The following is a 21,006-nucleotide window of genomic DNA, read 5'->3' on the forward strand; positions in this document are numbered from 1 at the left end:
CAGGGCGGGTGGGGTCACAGACACTGCTCCAAGAGGTCTTGTGCCTCTGGAAATGACTGGATTGCCAGGACATTTTCCTGGAGGAGAACCACCTTCTGGGATCATTGAACACCAGGGTGGACAAGCTCAGCTGTTGCTGCCTACCAGATCATAATGGGAGTTACACCTGGAAGTGGCGCAAGGTCTTCAATGAATGTGGAAAACCCTGGTTTGATCTGTTTACCACAGCCAAGAATGTGCAATATCAGTATTTGTGTGTTGGAGTTTCCAAGGTGTCTTTTGCTCTGAAACCTGTTTTGCCTCAAGTGGAACTCAGTAGTCCTATATGCCTTTCCGCAGATACCACTCCTACCCTAAGTTCTCAAGAAGATCGGGACTGACCGGGTCCAAGTTATCCTAGTGTATTCAGGCTAGGCATGAAGAGTATCGTATCCAGAACTCCTAGACTTAAGCATCTGACCTCCAATCAGGCTGCTCCTCCAGGAGGGCATTCTGTCGCAGCAACTGGTCATGGTTGTGCACCCAGGATTTTGCAATCTCCACCTTCTTGCTTGTAGGTTGAGCGGCAACAGCTGAACATCTTCGACCTTCCTTCGTAGGTGGTTGTCATCTCGGCAGCCAAGCATCCCTCGACGAAAACTGTATACGCCTGTTATTGGGGTAGATTTGTGGTTTGGTGCAGCACACACCAGATTGACCTTCTCCAGGACAAATTATCTGGCATTCTGTTTTTTGGTTTGGTCTCTTGCCTGACAAGACCATGCTTTGGGCATGGCTAAGGGTTATCTTTTGCCTTCTTTTGGTTGTCAGATCAGCCCTCATAGTTTGTTTGTTATGCGATTTTTGAAAGGGCTACAACACATGTTCCCACCTTCTCACTTTGCAATGTCTCAGTGGAACCTTAATCTAGTCCTGACATACTTGAAGTGCACTCAGTTCAAACTGCTTTACAGCTGTCCTTTACAAATCCTTACTATTTAGGCTGTGTTCCTCATATCCATCACATCAGCATGGCGTGTGAGTGAGCTTCAGGCTCTTTGTTTTACTCTAACCCACATTACCTTCTTCTCAGCAAACAAGTTCTAAAGACTCGGATCATCTTCTTGCCAAAGGTTGTGATGGTTTTATTTTTGTCTGTTAAACCATCATCTTGGTGGCCTTCAGTGCTCCCCCTCACCCCTCTAAGGAGGAGGACAGACCCTCCGCTTGGACCACAAGAGAGTGCTGCACTTCTACATAGATTGTACCAAAGATCACCAGGTAGACGGTCAGTCCTTTGTAGTGTTCACTGGTATGAAGAAAGGCACAACACTGTAGAAGAGAAAATCTCCGGCGGAGTCGTGCTCTGCATTATAATCTGCTAGACAGTGGCCAAACAGCAGCCTTCAGAGGATACACATGCTCATTCTCTCCGAGCCACTGATATGATCACTGTATCAGCATACAGAGTCCCTGTCCTAGACATTTGCTAGGTGGCTATGTAGGCATCCCGCCATAAGTTTACAAAGCAATATTACCTGGACAGTCATCCCCATCAAGAGGGGCATTTTTGCCTGCACAGTCCTTGTGAATTTTCTAGTTTGAGTTCATTCACAGACACTCATCCAAATGGGTACTGCTTTGGGATCTATTTAAAAGCTAAAGAATCTGTTGCTAGAAGTTTCCATCAGAAGAGCAAGTTACTTCCCTTTGGTAATGCTCTTTCTGGTAGACACTCAGCGCCGCTTTCTAACTGACCCTCCCATCCTTATGGTTCAGTAATTGAACTCTGTCCAAAACGAAGATCCCAGGTCTAGGAATCTGCATACTGGGCACACTAATTTGGTTTTGGTGCTCTGTTTCTAGAGGCGTGGACAGTTTCGAAAGCAACTGACATTGGAGCTGAGGAGTGGCACCTATATAGGGTACACACATCATGTCCAGAGTGGAATGGTGTCAGTGCAGAGCCGCATGGCACCACCTCCTGGTATGTAGAGGTACTGCTGAAAAGTTTCCAGATCCAGTCTGACACCTACGAAATGTTCAAAAGGTGAGGAATCTGTGGCTAGATAGATTCTTCACCATCCACCAGAGTAGCATTACCAAAGGTTAATAACTTGTTTGTTTGGGGTATATTGCCTTTGATGACAGATGGCCCCTGTACATTATTGAATCATATCATAGTCATATGTATCTGAAATGTGCACACCTCAATCAGTTATTGGACGGCAGACTTTCCTTGCCCTAATTGACTCTCTAAGACTCTGCATTAAATATTACTTTCTCGAGTTTTTGTGTTGGAATTTCCATGAAGCCCATGCTTGATTGAAATTTTTTCCTAAAGTAACTATTAAGATGGTCTTGTAGAAGCATGTGTACATTCTACTGGGTCTTCTTGTGCATCACACACCTCTCATCCTGCTTGTTCCTCATCCACTTTCTCGTATTTTTCATCTTTTCCACTCTTTCTGACATGTCTAAAACTTGCCATCTTTTTTGGAGCTCCTTCTCTTCTCTCACCTGCCTTGTGATTTGGTTTTCCCTCTCATCATTTGTTTGCCATATATTCTCTGACATGAGCCCTCATTGTTTCCTGTGGCCCACTCTGCCCTCTTTGCTCCATCTTTAACATAATTCCACATTTCATCTATCTTGTGCTTTGGTCCCCTCTCATTCATTGTCTCTTGGTTTACTCTCTTCAACTGTGTGCTTTTGATTCACACACTCACCTGTGTTTTCTTTTTTATTTTAATTCTCATACAAAACTGGAAGGCCCTCCATTTACTTCGATAAGGCACTCCAAGAGCAACATGTGTGGCTCAACATAAAATGCTAGAATTTTAAGTTAGTAATTTTACCCAGGTCTAATAGATTGTGTGTATTGTTATTGTAGTATTAATACCATCACCTCCTATATCTAAACCCTTTAACAAAAATATATTGTGTGTTAACAGAGGGTAGCCCACCTGGTACTGAGTCATGGTTCTTTGTAGCTAATGCTGCAAATCTGCTTCCTTTTCATCCCAAACTCTGTACAAAGAAGGTTGTTTTTCTGGATTTCTTGTGGTTCTTAGCCATTGTCTGCTTCTTTAGGGTTACGTGTGTAATCTTTAAAAAGCTGTTGAAGTCAGGGGGCTTCTCCGATTTCCATTTTCCAGCTATCATAAGCATTAACAATGTACTTGCTAACATATTCAGCAGAAGTGTGGATAAACTGAGTTCCAAAAATTTAGGCTGAACAGCAAAGTTACATTGCCTATTTCTAAATTGATGTCTAACTTACTCTTTAAAAATTGTGATCTTTTGGCAGACCTTGCTAAAACACAAGCAGGTCGCATTCATATGTAGAAGTCCAGAATTCTCTGATTTGCACCTTGGTTAAATCGGTTATTTTAACCCTCAGCCCTCATCTGTCCTGGATCGTTTTCACTATCTCATCTTACACTTTTCCCTCTTTTCATTCATTGTTTGTCTAGCTCTAATCCACCTTAAATCTTATCCATTTTCTCATTTGCATTGTGCCTCACTCCATTTTCTCCCCTGGCTTACACTTTGTTTCCATGTTACATCCATACATTGCCCGGCTCAGTGTTTGTCGTAAGTCTTGACTCACTGTTGCATTCATTGTGTACCTCACTTATCTGTCTTGTGCCTTTGTCTCTATCTTTATCTTCTCACTCATCTCTTCTGTACCTTGCTCTCCTTCCATCCATCTTAAACCTGTATCTCAGCTGTTGTGTGATTCCTATTTTCCTTACTGATCTACTGACTCCACTTTTCCATCCATCCATCATTCACCTTGTGCTACTGTCATCTGTATTAAACCTTCCTCCTCTCACTCAACCAGTGTGTGCAGTTAACACCTCATTCATACATCATGTGCAGTGCTCCCATCTCTTATCTCTCATGGACTCTGCATCCCTCTTATCTCGTTTGTGGTTACTCCCATTTTATCCATCTTGTCACAGGTTCCATTCTCAGCCATATTATGCCTAATTTTCTTCACTCACTGTTTCCTAGTCTTCTGACTCATCCATTACCTTATTCTATTTTCTCACCTGTCTTGTGGCTCACTCTCCAAGCAAATACTATGAGCTTTATTTCACTCTTGTGTTTGTTCCTCAGTCCCCACATTATTCCAACATGCATGTCTGTTGGCTAGCCCATCCAATGTTTGCATCTTTCATCAGTTTTGCATCAGTCTCCTTTCCCACTTTGCTTGTTCCCTGAAGTCCTTTGCTCATTGGTTATGTGCTTTTGTCCCTTTTCTCATACATGCTGCACTGTTCTTCCTTCTCTCAACTGACTTGGGCCTCCCCACCCCCCTTTCTTATCCATCCTGAGCCTCGCTTAACTTGATCTATATTGAACCTCTGCCCATTTTGTCATTCATCATGTGCCTTGACCCCACCCTCAATTGTTTTATGCAGTTATTTCCATCTATCCAAGGTGTTAGCTCTTTTCACACCCCATAGGTGCTTATCTTCTGCTTTCAACCATCTTGTGCCTTGTGCCAAATTCAGTCATGTGTTTTTGCCTATGTACCCTCTCTGTGTACTGGCTGTTCGAGCAGTAGCAGCAATCCCCCCGTGCCTTGAGACCCTCATGGGTGAGTAGTGGGCTTTAAAGAGTTATGTTTGATTGTGTGCCTCTGTTGCTTCATTCATTGATCTTGTACTTATTGGTCTTATCTCCCTTCTTTTAACAGGCTTGCACTTTCGTCTTCTTATCTAGAGTTTGCTTGCCTGCTCTTTCTTCACCTTGTTCCTCTTTCATTCTTCTGTCCCTTCACTTATCCATCTTCTGTCTCTGATCCCCTTCATTACACATGCCTTTTTTGCTTTACCCATCTTCAGTTTAGGTTGACTGAATTTATCATCTTCATATATAGTATTAGTTGCCAACCTGTCATTAGTGTCACTATGTGATTTGGGTCGCAGTGTCAGAGGGCAAAAAGAGCTTTCCCTGTCTTCCACGCAGCCACACAGAAGCAGAACACTAAATAGCAAAGGGGATGGAAGAGATTCGAGCATATGAATAATTGTTTCCATGCCATCCTGCTGTCACATTTCTTGATGGGTTTGTTCTGTTGTCCATGCCCCCAAATGCGCTGATTATGCAGTGTCCCTGCTCACTACATTTGGTGGATCTCTCCTCCATCCTGCAGGATTCAACCAGTATGAGAAATGATTTGCAAGTTCTCCCCCAAAATACTGAGATGTATGTTGTTCCTGACTCATCAACCAAGGATGGAGCTGCACACCAGTTAAGAACTGTTTTCCACAAGTATTTGTACATGATTGTAGGGAAATGCCTCCCTTGGCATGGTTACCCCCAACGTTTTGTCTTTTTTTGATGCCAGGTATGATTGAAAGTGTGTTGGGATCCTGCTAACCAGGCCCCAGCACCACAATTAGCACAGCCCTGGCACACAGATAAGTCCCTTGTAAATTGTACCCCGGGTACCAAGGGCCCTGTGGCCAGGGAATGTCTCTAATGGCTGCAGCATGTCTTATGCCACCCTAGAGACTCCTCACTCAGCACATGCACACTGCCTCACAGCTTGTGTGTGCTGGTGGGGAGAAAATGACTAAGTCGACATGGCACTCCCCTCAGGGTGCCATGCCCACACCCCACTGCCTGTGGCATAGGTATGTCACCCCTCTAGCAGGCCTTACAGCCCCTTATGCAGGGTGCACTATACTACAGGTGAGGGCTTAGTTGCATGAGCAATATGCCCCTACAGTGTTTAAGCCAAATCTTAGACATTGTAAGTGCAGGGTAGCCATAAAGAGAATATGGTCTGGGAAATATGTCAATTACGAACTCCACAGTTCCATAATGGCTGCACGAAATTCTGGGCTGTTTGGTATCAAACTTCTCAGCACAATAAATCCACACTGATGCCAGTGTGGGATTTATTGAAAAATGCACACAGAGGGCATCTTAGAGATGTCCCCTGTATACCAGTCCAACTCCTAGTGTTAGGCTGACCAGTTCCTGCCAGCCTGCCACAACCAGACGGGTTTCTGGCAACATGGGGTGAGTGCCTTTGTCACTCTGTGGCCAGGAACAAAGCCTGCACTGGGTGGAGGTGCTTCTCACCTCCCCCTGCAGGAACTGTAACACCTGGCTGTGAGACTCAAAGGCTCAGGCCTGTTTTACAGCGTCCCAGGGCATCCCAGCTAGTGGAGATGCCCGCCCCTCCGGACACAGCCCCCACTTTTGGCGGCAAGTCCGGAGGAGATAATGAGAAAAACAAGGAGTCACCACCCACCAGTCAGGACAGCCCCTAAGGTATCCTGAGCTGAGGTGACCCCTGCCTTAAGAAATCCACCATCTTGTTTTGGAGGATTCCCCCAATGGGAATAGGGATGTGCCCCCCTCCCCTCAGGAAGGAGGCACAAGGAGCCTTTGTCCACCCTCAAGGACAGTAGCAATTGGCTACTGCCCCTCAGACCTAAACACACCCCTAAATTTAGTATTTAGGGGTGACCCTGAACCCAGGAAATCAGATTCCTGCCACCTGAAGAAAGGATGACTACTGACCTGAAAGCCCTGCAGAGACAACTGACTTTGCCCCAGCCCTACCAGCCTGTCTCCAGACTCAAAGAACTTGACAGCGACGCATCCAGCGGGACCAGCGACCTCTGAGGACTCAGAGGACTGACCTGCACCTAAAGGACCAATAATCTCCTGAGTACAGCGGCTCTGTCCAGAAACAACAACCAAACAAGCAACTTTAAAGAGACTCCACTTCCCTCCAGATGCGTGAGTCTTCACACTCTGCACCTGACGCCCCCAGCATGAGTCCAGGACAACAAACATCGCAGAGAGGACTCCCAGGTGACTGCAGTGACGTGGACACCCTGATTAGACCTTCTGCACCCCCACAGCGACGCATGCATAGAGAATCCAGAGGCTCCCCCTGACCGCGAGTGCCTGGTAACAAAGGAACCAGACGCCTGGACCAAGCCCCCCCGGACTGAGAGGAACCACCTACCAGTGCAGGAGTGACCAGCAGGCGTCCCTCACCCTAGCCCAGTCGGTGGCTGGCCCGAGAAGCCCCCCTGTGCCCTACCTGCATCGCCAGAGTGACCCCTGGGTCCCTCCATTGTTTTCAACAGCAAACCCGACATCCACTTTGCACACTGCACCCGGCTGCCCCTTTGATGCTGAGGGTGTGTTTTGTGTGCTTGTGTGTGTCCCCCAGCGCTCTAAAAAACAAACCAAAAAAACCAAACCCTGGTCTGCTACCCGAGGTTGCAGGTACTTACCTGTAAGCAGAATAGGACCTGAGCACCCCTGTTCTTCATAGACGCCTATGTGTTTTGGGCCCTCCTTTGACCTCTGCACCTGGCCGGCCCTGTGTTGCTGGTGCAGTGGCTTTGGGGTTTCCTTGAACCCTCAACAGTGGGCTGCCTATACCCAGGAGACTGAACTTGTAAGTGCTTTACTTTCCTGAAAAACTAACCAAAACTTATCTCCCCCAGGAACTGTTGATTTTTGCACAGTGTCCACTTTTGAAATAGCTTATTGCCATTTTAACCAAAACTGTGTACTACTGTTTTAAATCAAAGTTCTATACTTACCTGTGTGGAAGTACCTTCCAATTTACATACTTCCCTAAAATCTTGAATCTTGTGGTTCTAAAATAAATTAAGAAAATATATTTTTCTATATAAAAACCTATTGGCCTGGAGTTACTTTGAGTGTGTTCTCATTTATTGCCTGTGTGTATGCAACAAATGCTTAACACCACTCTCTGATAAGCCTACTGCTCAACCACACCACCAGAGTATTAGTATTATATAATTTTGCCACTATCAACCTCTAAGGGGAACCCTTGGACTCCGTACACACTATCTCTCACTTTGAGATAGTATTTACAGAGCCAACGTCCTACAATGATTATTAAAATAGTACTCTTGTCTGCTCCTGTTAAAGGAAGGATGTTGTTGCCAGTTGAGTACAGCAGCCCATCTGCTTTGAGGAGCAATGTGAGGACAGTGGTGCTTCCAAAAGTAAGTTACTCAGCTGTTGCTCTGCATATTACCGCCAAATTCAGTGCCAACATCTTTTACAACACCATGGACCCAGGTAAGAGTTGTCTCCTAGTGCGTTTGTTGCTGAGCCTGAATTGTCCCTAACTCCATCTGTGATAAAGCAAAGTCTGTGCATACTTGTATTGCCTCCTGAGGCCTGATGGATCACCACAGCTTCAACTATTGGCCAGGGTAGTTGTAACAATAGCTGTGGGTAGTCACAATGAGAATGACATCGTTAACTTTATGGAAGTCCTTCAAAAGGTTCCAGAGATACTCACATTCGAATACCCAGTCCATTATCTCCTGCCTTGCCTTTACTTGAGAGGTGGCCTTAATTCATACTCTTGACCTGTGGACAACCCTGGGACTGTAAAATTCTGTTTGACAGACCGTTTCCTGGCTGTAGCGCTTTGAGATATCCTGAGCCCTACCACTGTGAATCTACTGTACTGTCACCAGAACCAACAATAGTCCTCTTAACCGACTGCCCCTAATTTTGGTGAGCAGTGCCCAGACTCATTTGCGTGAGAGCTCTTGTTCTTTGATAACATCTACTCCTCTAGGTTCTAGGGGCGTGGGAAAATTTTCATTTTATTTTTCAAAATGTCATAAAAATGTTTCAAAATGACATTTTCTAGTGGATACTTCTAGCCACTGATCGCTCACCTTTTGATTTCCCACAGGTGCCAGACTGCATTTGGTACCTTCTCAAACAATTGCTCTTGCACCAGTGTGATGTGCTGTCGGATTTCACGATGGCCTCATCCCAATTAGAGAAGTGACAGCACCAAACCATATATTGGTGCCATGCATGCATGCTGTCATCAGTTATTTTTTTCTGGAACCTTTGATACAGATCCGGAATTGTGCTCGTGAACTTAGTTTGGAACTTTATCAGTCTCCAATAACTGTTTTTGTGACTTTATGATGGTGATGTCATCCCATAAGATGGCAGGCTTCAAGCTGTGCTGCACATGCTAGAAGCAGATGTCAGTCACAACCTGCATGACATCTACCTTTTTTGTCTCAGATCCAAGCATGATTCAGAGCCTTGCAACAAATGATTCCTGATGCATCGGAAGGGACTGTGGAAGCTTCATGCCACCGAGCATATAAAACAGTTGGTTCTGCCCCAAGTCCTGCTCTCTTTTCAGCTCTTCTTCCGTGGGTATGTCTGAGACGAAGTCAAAGAATAGGTCTTAGTGCAAACACAAGCAGCCTAGATGGGAGTCCGCCCCTCCTCATGTTTCTCCATTCGAGGGAGAGATCACACAGTCTGGTCTCAAAAGGCCCGACTCATCAATGTTGTCCAGTTCAGATCCTATTTCACCACTGGAGCTGATGCATCCTGGTTTTGGAGGACTATCCTGGAGATCCACTGGTTGGCTCTAGTATTTTCTCTACATGGCATTTTCTGCTTCAACTCTGATTTGGTGGACGTTCAAGAAACTTCACATGTTGGAGATGATGTGGAGGGGGTTACAATTACTTGCCATCTTCCTGTACTTCTCTTTAGACCTTCAAAACACAAGTGGTCTTGATTCCTCACAAGATATAGAATTGTACTCCCTCCAGAATACCCCACTGAGTAAACTATGGTTTGCTATAGTGGTACACAGAGGAGTAAATGTGTTTGTACTGGAGTTGCCAGAGTTAGAAACTAAGGCCAATCTGATCACCTACATTATGGAGATTTAACTCGCACATTCAAGGCCTTTCATCAAAGATTGGTTTGGCACTGCCAGTATGTCATCCCATAGCTAGACGCCACAGGAGTGCTCAGGATGGCCAACCTTTTTGACTCCACATTTGGCACAGTCTTGTTGTGCAAGCTTCAGCCAGCAAAGGCAGCCTGAATGCCTTTCCAACTCCACTGCCTGATGGAGAGTAAAAGCACATTGGTATGCTCTGTAAAAAGGTTTTCTTCTCTGACAAATGCATTTTACAATCTTTGAATGTGGTCTGCCTGTTGAGCGGATACACCCATGTAATCTGGGATGCAGCAAATTAGATCTCTCCTGACCTCCCTCAGGAGTTTTGAAATACCTTTGCCCAGATTCCATGATGGGCAGCATGTGGCAAAGTACATGTTACAGGGCGGTCTGGGCATAACACGGTTTGGATTGTATTATAGGCACCATTGTAGTGATTTGCTGTCATGCCAGGATTTGCACCATAGGTTTCTCCTGGGATGTACAAGAATCCCTCATGGGTGTGCCCTTTGATGGCTCCAGGCTTTTCTGAGAGAAGTCTGATTCAGTCTTGGAGTGTTCTAAAGATAGCTTGCTCCTTGGAGTGATTTGCCAGTTCCATCAACATTACTTGAAATTCTGAGCTGACTCCCAGTGTCTGGTTTACCACCACAGGCAGCCGTCTTAGCCTGTGCAGCAGCCTGCCCAACTCTTTTAAGGCACAAAGGGGTGTGGTGGTGGCAGAGGATGGGGCCAGCAACAACACTGTCTGGCCATGGTGATTCCCCACTAGGAAGTCACTTGCAGTCAGTGGTTGGCAGATAAGCTTTTACCTGCCCATTTCCTGGACAGGTGGGTCCTGCAGGTTGTCTGTCATGGTTATGCCCTTCCTTTTACGTCTGCCCTCTCTCCTCAGTTCTTCCTGTTTTTGTTCACACTCTAACAAGACCTGCTGCTATCCTTCAGTCACTGCTGTACAGATGGGCAGTAGAGAGGGCTCCAAAGGAGTAAAGTGGTCATGTGTACTGTTATTGTCAATTCTTGGTGCCCATAAAGGGCAGCAGGCTCAGACACATTTTGGACCTCACATTCTTCAACCGTTTCCTTTGGAATGAGGAATTCAAAATGATGACCTTAGTCCATTTTATCTCTGCCCTAGACCTGCAGAGATTGGATGTTGTGTCCATGGACTTACAGGACATGTACTTTCATGACACGGTCCTGCAGTTCAATGGGTGTTTCCTCTAATTTATTTTAAGGAAGGAATACTTTCAGTCCGCTGTTCTGCTCTTTTGACTTATCTAGGTCGCCAGGGTATTCCTGAACGTGATAGAGGTTGTAGACCATTTTCGAAAATCAGCCGTGGACGTCTTCCCATATGTTGACAGCTGGCGCCTCATAGTCAGTGACAGACCACCTGTGGGCAACATCTTTTTACATTCGTCATTGGGGCTCTCAATCAGTGAGCCAGCATCCCACCTTTGGCCACTACAAATGTTTTTCTTTATTGGGGCAGACTGGGCATGGCGGTGTTGAAAACCTTTCCGCCTGCGGTGAGCCAGTAAGTTCACAATATGATCCTGATGTTTTGGGCTCAGTTCTGGGTTCTGTCGCAGATGGTTCTGAGGTTTCTTGATCTCCTGACCTTCTTTATCCTGCTAATCTTGATAGTCTTGAAGTGGATTGGAAGTGTGAGCCTCTGCTCCATTTATTTCTTCCTGCAGACCTATTATCTCAGCAACAGAACAGGGTGCTGCTACTAACTAACCTACACCTGTGTGGTAAAGACTGAAGAGGACCAGCCCCATGGATCAGGTCTGGCTGAATAAGTGGTAAATGTTATCTTGGTTACTCGGTTTCCATCCATGAAGTCAGTGTATACTGGACATTGGGCAAAGTTTGTGACCTGTTGCAAGGACAGTTGGGTTGCTGCAGCTTAAACTTTCTGTTCTGTCTTTAGCCCAGCAAGGCCAAATTTGTCTGCCGTCTAGACCTTTCTGAGTTTGCCTGATCAAGTCTTCCTGACTTTGTCACCAGTTTTGATGTGTTTTATGAAAGAGCTGTCATACTTTTCCTCTTCAGTCATTTGTTATGCTGACAAGGGACCTTCATTTGATTCCTAACTTAATAATATGCCTTTCAAGAATATGTACAGCGATTCCGTAAAAACTCTGACCCATATCACTGTCTGCCTCATCGCAATTACTTCCATGCACTGCTTCAAAGGCATAATCCCTGTTTTCTTCCCTCCACTTTATTCCTCGAAGGAGAGAGTTCACCGGTTGGATCTCAAGAGTGCTCTTAGCTTTTATTTCGATTTGATGTGGAAGCACTAGGTGAACGACTAGCTTTTGTGGGATTTTCTAGAGCTAAAAAAAAAGCAACATTGAAAAAGGCACTTCCTAGATGGATCATTCTCTGCAAAAAGATGTGCTGTAGTGTGTCAAAAAAGAGCTTTCTGAGGGTCCTTGGATTCATTCTACCACGTTAAAGCCACCTCTGCAACATTGGCAAGGAGGCTTTCCGGTGATAGACATCTGTCAGGCACCTACCTGGGTGTCCATCCACACCTTCACAAGGCCTTACTGCCTTGACTTCCAGATCTGCCTAGAGGGTCCCCCATGATATTCTGGTGTGAAGTCCACACACAAGACCCGCCACCTTTTTGGGGGGTACTGCTTTGGTATATATTCTAAAGGTGAGGAATTTGCAGTTAAAAATATCCATCAGAAGAAATGATTTATCTTAAGTAACTCTTCCTGATGGCTACTCAATCTAACTGTAGATTCCTCACTGTAGTCCTTTCTCCATGTTCTTTGGAGTGGACCCTCTTTGTGTTAATAACGTTCTACATTGGATTTTATACACTGTCACAGTTCTAAATCTATATAGGCAACCACCCACTCCTCAGTGTGTGGCCCTCCGACACCTGTGGTGGCAGGTGTTTTGGCTAGCCTGCCACCCACTACTATTTTGTTCGTATAAATGACTACTTTATGATCTCACAGCCGGTATACCTGTTGCTGATGTGCGAGCACCTGTTGGCCTTCTCCACCTCTTTCGCTTGACTTACAGTTCTAAATCAGTTACTGATAATCCGGGTCTAACAGTGCACTATGTAGTTGAGTGACCTTCCCTCAGGGTTCGGCTCCTAGCTCCTATGTATGGCTCCATGCACACAACTTTGTAAGGTTAGGCCGCCATGGAGTCGGACAGTGCTACCTATCTGAATGCTGGAGTGATTGTTTCCAGATCCATTCAGGTGCCTTGAGGCATTTAAATGTTGAAGAATCTGCTGTTAGGAAAGATTATCCAGCAGAAATAGCGTTACTATAGTTAATTAACTTGTTGTTTTGTGCAAAATGGGGTTTGCTGGTATCTTGTGACATTTCATAGTAAAGGCTATATGTCATAAAAAGCCACACACAGTACCAGCAAGAGAGAGTTGGAGCAGAAAATGTCTGTGTGAGAAACTAGGGCTGATTGCAGAGGCCCCATAACTTTTTGCCCCCATTTTCCACTTTATGCTGGTGTTTTCCTGACTCTGATGGTGCCCTGGGGACTGCTAACCAGTCCCAGGGCCTGTGCTCTGTGTAAAATGGATATGCAAATTAGGCTAATTATAATTGGCTAAGTTAACCTACCTATAAGTCCCTAGTATATGGTAGGGCATGTAGGTTTAGGGACCACAGCATAGGTGGTGCACACCTAGGTGCATTGCTGAGGTGCCCAGTGTCATTTTAAAAGCAAGCCTGCCTGGCTGCTTTTAAATTAGTTATATGCAAATTCGACTTTGGAATTAAAGGTACTTCCAAAGTCTTAAACTACCTTATTTTTACATATGTCACCCCTAAGGTGTGCCCTATGTGCCCCTAGGGCTGGGTGCCATGTAACTATAAGCAGGGACTTTATAAAAATAGATTTATAAGCCCTGGTGAGGTAAAAACAGCCAAATTCGTTTTTCCCTCATTGAAGTAAATGGCCTTCATAGGCTAGAATGGGCAGACTTTATTTTAAATTTTAAAGTCTCCTTAAATGTTACATACCAAGAATTTGGTATCAAATTGATTGTTATAATAAATCCCACAACTTCCAGTTGTTGGATTTAATATAACTAGTTCAGGTAAAAAGTTTAGACTTTACCTAAAAAGTTGCCAATTTCAGCTCTGCATTGTTTTTGCTGCTGTGCTCTGATTGGCCAGCCTGCAGCAGCTTCTGCCAGGCTACCTTGATGAGGTGTGAAGTGGCCTGACTTCACACAAAGGAATGTGCTTGGGGAAGAGAAATCTCCCCTCAGCAGATGGTGAGGCAGGAAGGGGGAGGGCGGCCAAACTGGTCTTCAAAGGCAGAGAAGGACATTTGAAGCACCCAGCAACACCCCCACATCCTGCAACCCCAGACAATTAGGTGCCCCCTTGATTAGATTAGGAGAGGGCAGGAGAGGGGTGGGCTCAGCCAGATGTAACCTCCAAAAATCAGATTCATCCATGTTGGATTTTTAGAGACTGTTGCCTTCTGGGATGGATTTTTGCCACACTTCCCAGGAAGTGGTCATCACAGGGGGACGACCCTGTTCCTGATTGGAGAACCAGGGCCCCCCTGCTTTTCACCCAGAAGCAAGGATAAAACTGGCAGACCTGCACCCACACCTCAGATCCCCACCAAATTTCAAGAAGAAGGAACTACAAGGAGAAGGACTGCCCTGCTGGACCCCTGGCCTGCACCTGGACCCTGCACTCAGAAAGACTGCACCAGCTGCACACTTGGGCTTCACCACAAGAAGGACTTTGCCTGGCTTCCACTGGTTCAAGGAGGGACTCCCTGTTTGCTACAGGTGAAAAATTGCTATCCAGAGTCCCCTGCACCAACTCCTGAAAAAGTGACCAGCTGACCACTGTCCAGTGGCCAAAAAGGAGTTTGCGCCAGGTGCATTCTGGGAGTTGAAGTCCGCACTTCCCAAGGACCATCACAGAACTTCTGGACCCTTGGGGTGAGCTGTGGACCCCAAAAGAACCTTAAAAGAACATCTGGGTGAAGCCCCAGAAGTTTGGAAAAGATTGGAGAATTTTTGAAAAAAAGCTCCATAAAGTGACCGACCCGACGCGGAAATTCTAGCCGGCTTGCCTCAACCGCAACCCGGCCTGACTTCGTGGTTCGTCCCGGTAAAGAAAAACATCCAAAAAAGAGACTAAGTCCGAACGTAAAAAGTTGACCGGGACCTTCCAGCCATCGTATCCGGGAAGGGCTCCACGGACGTCGGATCAAGATCCAGGTTTACCCCGGTCGAAGGATTTTCATCTCGAAAAAACGACTAAGTCCGAAGGTAAAAATCACCACCGAGGAAACCGACTTCGCGTATCCGGACAAGGGCTCCAGGAGGTCGGATCCAACTGGCAGGTTCGTCCCGGGGAAGAAAAACATCAAAAAAGAGACTAAGTCAGAAGGTAACTTTTTAACCGAGGCCTCCCGCGACTTGTAGCCGAGCAGGGCTCCATCGCGGTCGGCCTGAAAGTTTGACTTTGCCCCGGTCCTGGTGCAACCAGATGACCCGATTGGCGCTTTTTGTTTCTAAGCGCTAGAAAATAATACTTTAAAAATTCATATCTCCGGTTCCCCTGAACCGATTTTAATCGTTTTTGTGTCATTTTAAAGATAAAAATATAGGCTATTTTTATAAATTGGTTTTGGATTTTTAAACTGTTTCCTGTGTTTTATTTAATTACTGTTTTGTGATATTTGAATGCTTTACACTTTGTCTCCTAAGTTAAGCCTTGACGCTCGATGCCAAGCTACCAAGGGTAGAGCTGGGATTAATTTACTGAGACCTAACTGTACTTATGTGGAGGTTTGTGGCTTGTTGCTAGGTGTAGGTACCTACCTGCCCTACCAATAACCCATTTTCCAACAAATCATTTTCCATGCAAATCAGTTTCCCATTTATGAATATTACATGAAATCATGTCATTTGAAATTTCAGGAATCTTCAGTTAATTTTGTATTAAATTTGTGAATTTGCATTTTAAACTTTGCTTAAGGTGCATGCATCTCATTAGACCTGAAAAAAGTGTGGTGCAAGCCGCCTTTTTTTCTTAAATAATGTGAAGCACTGACTGTAGGATAATCTTATTGAGTTATTGTGATTTTCTCTTCTGAGGTGTTACCCTGCCACAACTCCTTGAGTAATCCTTAGACTGCATTTTCTTGTTAACTGTGGGGTCTAGTGTTAAATAGGGGTACGAGGTCAGTTTGCAGTCCAGTACTACTTTACCCCAAGCCAACAGTGGTAAATGATGCAGGTGGTCACAGTTAAAGCTGTCACCCTGGCTGCCCTAGGATCACAAAAACACGTTTTTCCAATCTTTCACATTAAACCCACCTTCCCTTAATACTGCTTTGGTATATATTCTGAAGGTGTGGAATCAGCAGTTGAAAATATCCATCAGATGAAATGACTTCTCAAGTAACTCCTTTCTGATGGCTACTCAGTCGATCTGCATAATTCCTCACTACAGGGTTACCTAAGGAATTTGACGATAGTCATGGGGGATGCTAAACCATATGGTATCTGAACAATTGTGAAAATGTTTATGGATCACAGTTGGCAGCTACTTTGCTATTACCTAGTTAGAATACATGGTGTAATATTGTCAAGTCTGTCACCGAAGGTGTTAAAAGTATTCATGCAGTATTTCAACATGTTGATTTGTTTTGTTTCCTTCTAGGGCATATACACGTTGTATCCCTTCATTAATGCCAGAATTGTTACTGTATCAGTGGCAGACATTAAGGTGTTGCTGACTCAAGAAAATCCTTTCTTCAGTAAATTTAGCAAAACAACACAAATGCAGACAAAAGACCTTCGTAAGTATTGCTGTTTTGTACATAGAATAGTTACAATGGAGCTCCGAGCAGGAGTGAGATGTAACTATCACAATATTCTCTTTATTTTTTTTACTAGGCATTTTATTCAGCAAGTGAAGAATCATTACGCTAAATACATAATGTGGGCTTGTGATTGGGGCATAGCAATTTAACCAAGCGAGAACATTGCAGAATTATTCAAATACCGCAGCTGTTTACATACACCGGCAACAGTGATTACCCTGCCATAAAATGATTGCCAGTTTGGATGGCACTGAGACTTTTGAAATTTGGCCTAAAAGATTTAAAGTTTTCCTTACTAGGTTTAGGAAGGCTTAATGCATAAAGCATTTTCTATGTCATCCGGTACTGCTATAATCTGGGGCGATCAGCGAGGTATCATTACGAACCCAAGCCCTTCGTAACCAAGGTCATATGTCAAATCTTATAAGAGGTTAGGCATATGGCTAAGGACTAAACATTTAAGACATAGAACTGCTGAGCTCTGGCAAAAGAATGTGCAAATCCTGCAGCAAGTTTTTTTTTTTTTTTTTTTTTTTTTTTTTAATGGGCAAAACAGATGTTGGGAGTTTAGGGGAGGAGCTGTGGGGATTTTTAAAGAAAGCAGTAGTATCTTGAAGGGGGATCAGTGCCTTGGTTGTGGGAAAATGACTGCGTATTCTGTGTTGGCGTCATAAGTATTTTATATCTATGCTGTGTGTTGGGAGCACTCTTGGCATGTAGAGGACAACTATGCTCTTGTCTACCTTTTCAGAAGAGATGAAGATAAACCAGGAATACTTTCAGGCCAAGATTGAGAAATTCATGCAACCATCTCAAAAAGGCTCCTGGTATTTCTGTATTAAATGGGAAAGTTGAGCAACAGAAATGGGCATAAAAGTTAAAGCTACAGACATTAGGGGTGTCATCTAATGAAGGGTATGGACGTTGCAGGTTGTTTTTGCTCAAATAAGTATTTTCGTTGTGCGTCTTCTGCCCAGCGTTTCAGTTCAAGAAGACCTGTTCAACCGCACAGAGAGACACTGCCGCTGTATGGTGATGTGTGCCCAGTCAGCAGATGCCAGTCCTGACATTTTGGGCAAAACAGACTAGCACTACACAGAGAAAGAGGAGGATGTCTAATCACAAGGCCTTCTGATACACCCACACAGCCTGAGGTAATAGACTATGGTGCCGCTGTAGGAAAGTACCATCTTGCCTGGCATGTTACCCCCATATTTCACTGTATATATGTTGTTTTAGTTGTATGTGTCACTGGGACCCTGCCAGCCAGGGCCCCAGTGCTCATAAGTGTGCCCTGTATGTGTTACCTGTGTTATGACTAACTGTCTCACTGAGGCTCTGCTATCCAGAACCTCAGTGGTTATGCTCTCTCATTTTCTTTCCAAATTGTCACTAACAGGCTAGTGACCAATTTTACCAATTTACATTGGCATACTGGAACACCCTTATAATTCCCTAGTATATGGTACTGAGGTATCCAGGGTATTGGGGTTCCAGGAGATCCCTATGGGCTGCAGCATTTCTTGTGCCACCCATAGGGAGATCTGACAATTCTTACACAGGCCTGCCAGTGCAGCCTGAGTGAAATAACGTCCACGTTATTTCACAGCCATTTACCACTGCACTTAAGTAACTTATATGTCACCTATATGTATAACCTTTACCTGGTAAAGGTTGGGTGCTAAGTTACTTAGTGTGTGGGCACCCTAGCACTAGCCAAGGTGCTCCCACATTGTTCAGGGCAAATTCCCTGGACTTTGTGAGTGTGGGGACACCATTACACGCGTGCACTATACATATGTCACGACATATGTATAGCGTCACAATGGTAACTCCGATCATGGCCATGTAACAGGTCTAGGATCATGGAATTGTCACCCCAATGCCATTCGGGCATTGGGGAGACAATTCCATGATCCCCCGAGTCTCTAGCTCAGACCCGGGTACTGCCAAACTACCTTTCCCGGGGTTTCACTGCAGCTGCTGCTGCTGCCAACCCCTCAGACAGGTTTCTGCCCTCCTGGGGTCCAGCCAGGCTTGGCCCAGAAAGGCAGAACAAAGGACTTCCTCAGAGAGAGGGTGTTACACCCTCTCCCTTTGGAAAAAGGTGTCAGGGCTGGGGAGGAGTAGCCTCCCCCAGCCACTGGAAATGCTTTGATGGGCACAGATGGTGCCCATCTCTACATAAGCCAGTCTGCACCGGTTCAGGGATCCCTCAGCCCTGCTCTGGCGCGAAACTGGACAAAGGAAAGGGGAGTGACCACTCCCCTGACCTGCACCTCCCCTGGGAGGTGCCCAGAGCTCCTCCAGTGTGCTCCAGACCTCTGCCATCTTGGAAACAGAGGTGCTGCTGGCACACTGGACTGCTCTGAGTGGCCAGTGCCAGCAGGTGACGTCAGAGACTCCTTCTGATATGCTCCTTCAGGTGTTGCTAGCCTATCCTCTCTCCTAGGTAGCCAAATCTCCTTTTCTGGCTATTTAGGGTCTCTGCTTTGGGGAATTCCTTAGATAACGAATGCAAGAGCTCATCAGAGTTCCTCTGCATCTCTCTTTTCACCTTCTGCCAAGGAATCGACTGCTGACCGCGCTGGAAGCCTGCAAAACTGCAACAAAGTAGCAAAGACGACTACTGCGACCTTGTAACGCTGATCCTGCCGCCTTCAGGCACCAAAGAACTGCATCACCGGTCCTCTGGGTGTCCTCTCAGCACGACGAGCGAGGTCCCTTGAAATCAGCAACTCTGTCCAAGTGACTCCCACAGTCCAGTGACTCTTCAGTCCAAGTTTGGTAGAGGTAAGTCCTTGCCTCCCCACTCTAGACTGCATTGCTGGGAACCGCGTGTTTTGCAGCTACTCCGGCTCCTGTGCACTCTTCCAGGATTTCCTTTGTGCACAGCCAAGCCTGGGTCCCCGGCACTCTAACCTGCATTGCACAACCTCCTGAGTTGTCCTCCGGCTTCGTGGGACCCTCTTGTGCAACTTCAGGTGAGCTCCGGTTCACTCCACTTCATAGTGCCTGTTCCGGCACTTCTGCGGGTGCTGCTTGCTTCCGAGTGGGCTCTTTGTCTTGCTGGACGCCCCCTCTGTCTCCTCACGCAATTGGCGACATCTTGGTCCCTCCTGGGCCACAGCAGCATCCAAAAACCCTAACCGCGACCCTTGCAGGTAGCAAGGCTTGTTTGTGGTCTTTCTGCACGAAAACACCTCTGCACGACTCTTCACGACGTGGGACATCCATCCTCCAAAGGGGAAGTTTCTAGCCCTTGTCGTTCTTGCAGAATCCACAGCTTCTACCATCCGGTGGCAGCTTCTTTGCACCCACAGCTGGCATTTCCTGGGCATCGGCCCACTCCCGACTTGATCGTGACTTTTGGACTTGGTCCCCTTGTTCCACAGGTACTCTCGTCTGGAAATCCATCGTTGTTGCATTGCTGGTGTTGGTCTTTCCTGCAGAATTCCCCTATCACGACTTCTGTGCTCTTTGGGGAACTTAGGTGCACTTTGCACCCACTTTTCAGGGTCTTGGGGTGGGCTATTTTTCTAACCCTCAATGTTTCCTTACAGTCCCATCGACCCTCTACAAGGTCACATAGGTTTGGGGTCCATTCGTGGTTCGCATTCCACTTTTGGAGTATATGGTTTGTGTTGCCCCTATCCCTATGTGCTCCCATTGCATTCTATTGTGACTATACATTGTTTGCACTGTTTTCTATTGCTGTTACTGCATATTTTGGTATTGTGTACATATATCTTGTGTATATTTGCTATCCTCATACTGAGGGTACTCACTGAGATACTTTTGGCATATTGTCATAAAAATAAAGTACCTTTATTTTTACATATATCTTGTGTATATTTGCTATCCTCATACTGAGGGTACTCACTGAGATACTTTTGGCATATTGTCATAAAAATAAAGTACCTTTATTTTTAGTATATCTGTGTATTGTGTTTCCTTATGATATTGTGCATATGACACTGGTGGTACTGTAGGAGCTTCACTCGTCTCCTAGTTCAGCCTAAGCTGCTCTGCTAAGCTACCTTTTCTATCAGCCTAAGCTGCTAGACACCCCTCTACACTAATAAGGGATACCTGGGCCTGGTGCAAGGTGTAAGTACCCCTTGGTACCCACTACAAGCCAGTCCAGCCTCCTACAGCCGCTGAGCTGGAAAAAGAACCATAAGACATTCCTTCAACCTCTACCACCTCTGGGCCTTTGATTCAAGTTGATGTCAATGGTCATGAGTATAGATGAACCCTGAGAACACCATAAATCCATCAAAAAGCTGTGCACTGAGGTGGAGCACCACCACTCATGGGGTCAGGCATCCCGCCCTGGACAAAATGCACTGCTGCCTGTAGGTTCTCTGCAGACTCAGAGTTCCGGTCGACACTGAGGCATG

General features: G+C 45.6%; 1 protein-coding gene across 1 annotated transcript in view; it reads left to right on the top strand.

Moving 5' to 3' along the window:
* Positions 1-21,006, top strand: part of NSUN2 (NOP2/Sun RNA methyltransferase 2) — a 480,899-nt gene that overhangs the window by 389,234 nt on the left and 70,659 nt on the right. The window contains exon 17 of the mRNA XM_069219708.1: positions 16,441-16,579. Coding sequence (XP_069075809.1) covers positions 16,441-16,579 — 139 coding nt within the window. The remainder of the gene's footprint in view (positions 1-16,440; positions 16,580-21,006) is intronic.

This window comes from Pleurodeles waltl, chromosome 2_2 (genome assembly GCF_031143425.1).
Source record: "Pleurodeles waltl isolate 20211129_DDA chromosome 2_2, aPleWal1.hap1.20221129, whole genome shotgun sequence".
NCBI classification, from domain to species: domain Eukaryota; kingdom Metazoa; phylum Chordata; class Amphibia; order Caudata; family Salamandridae; genus Pleurodeles; species Pleurodeles waltl.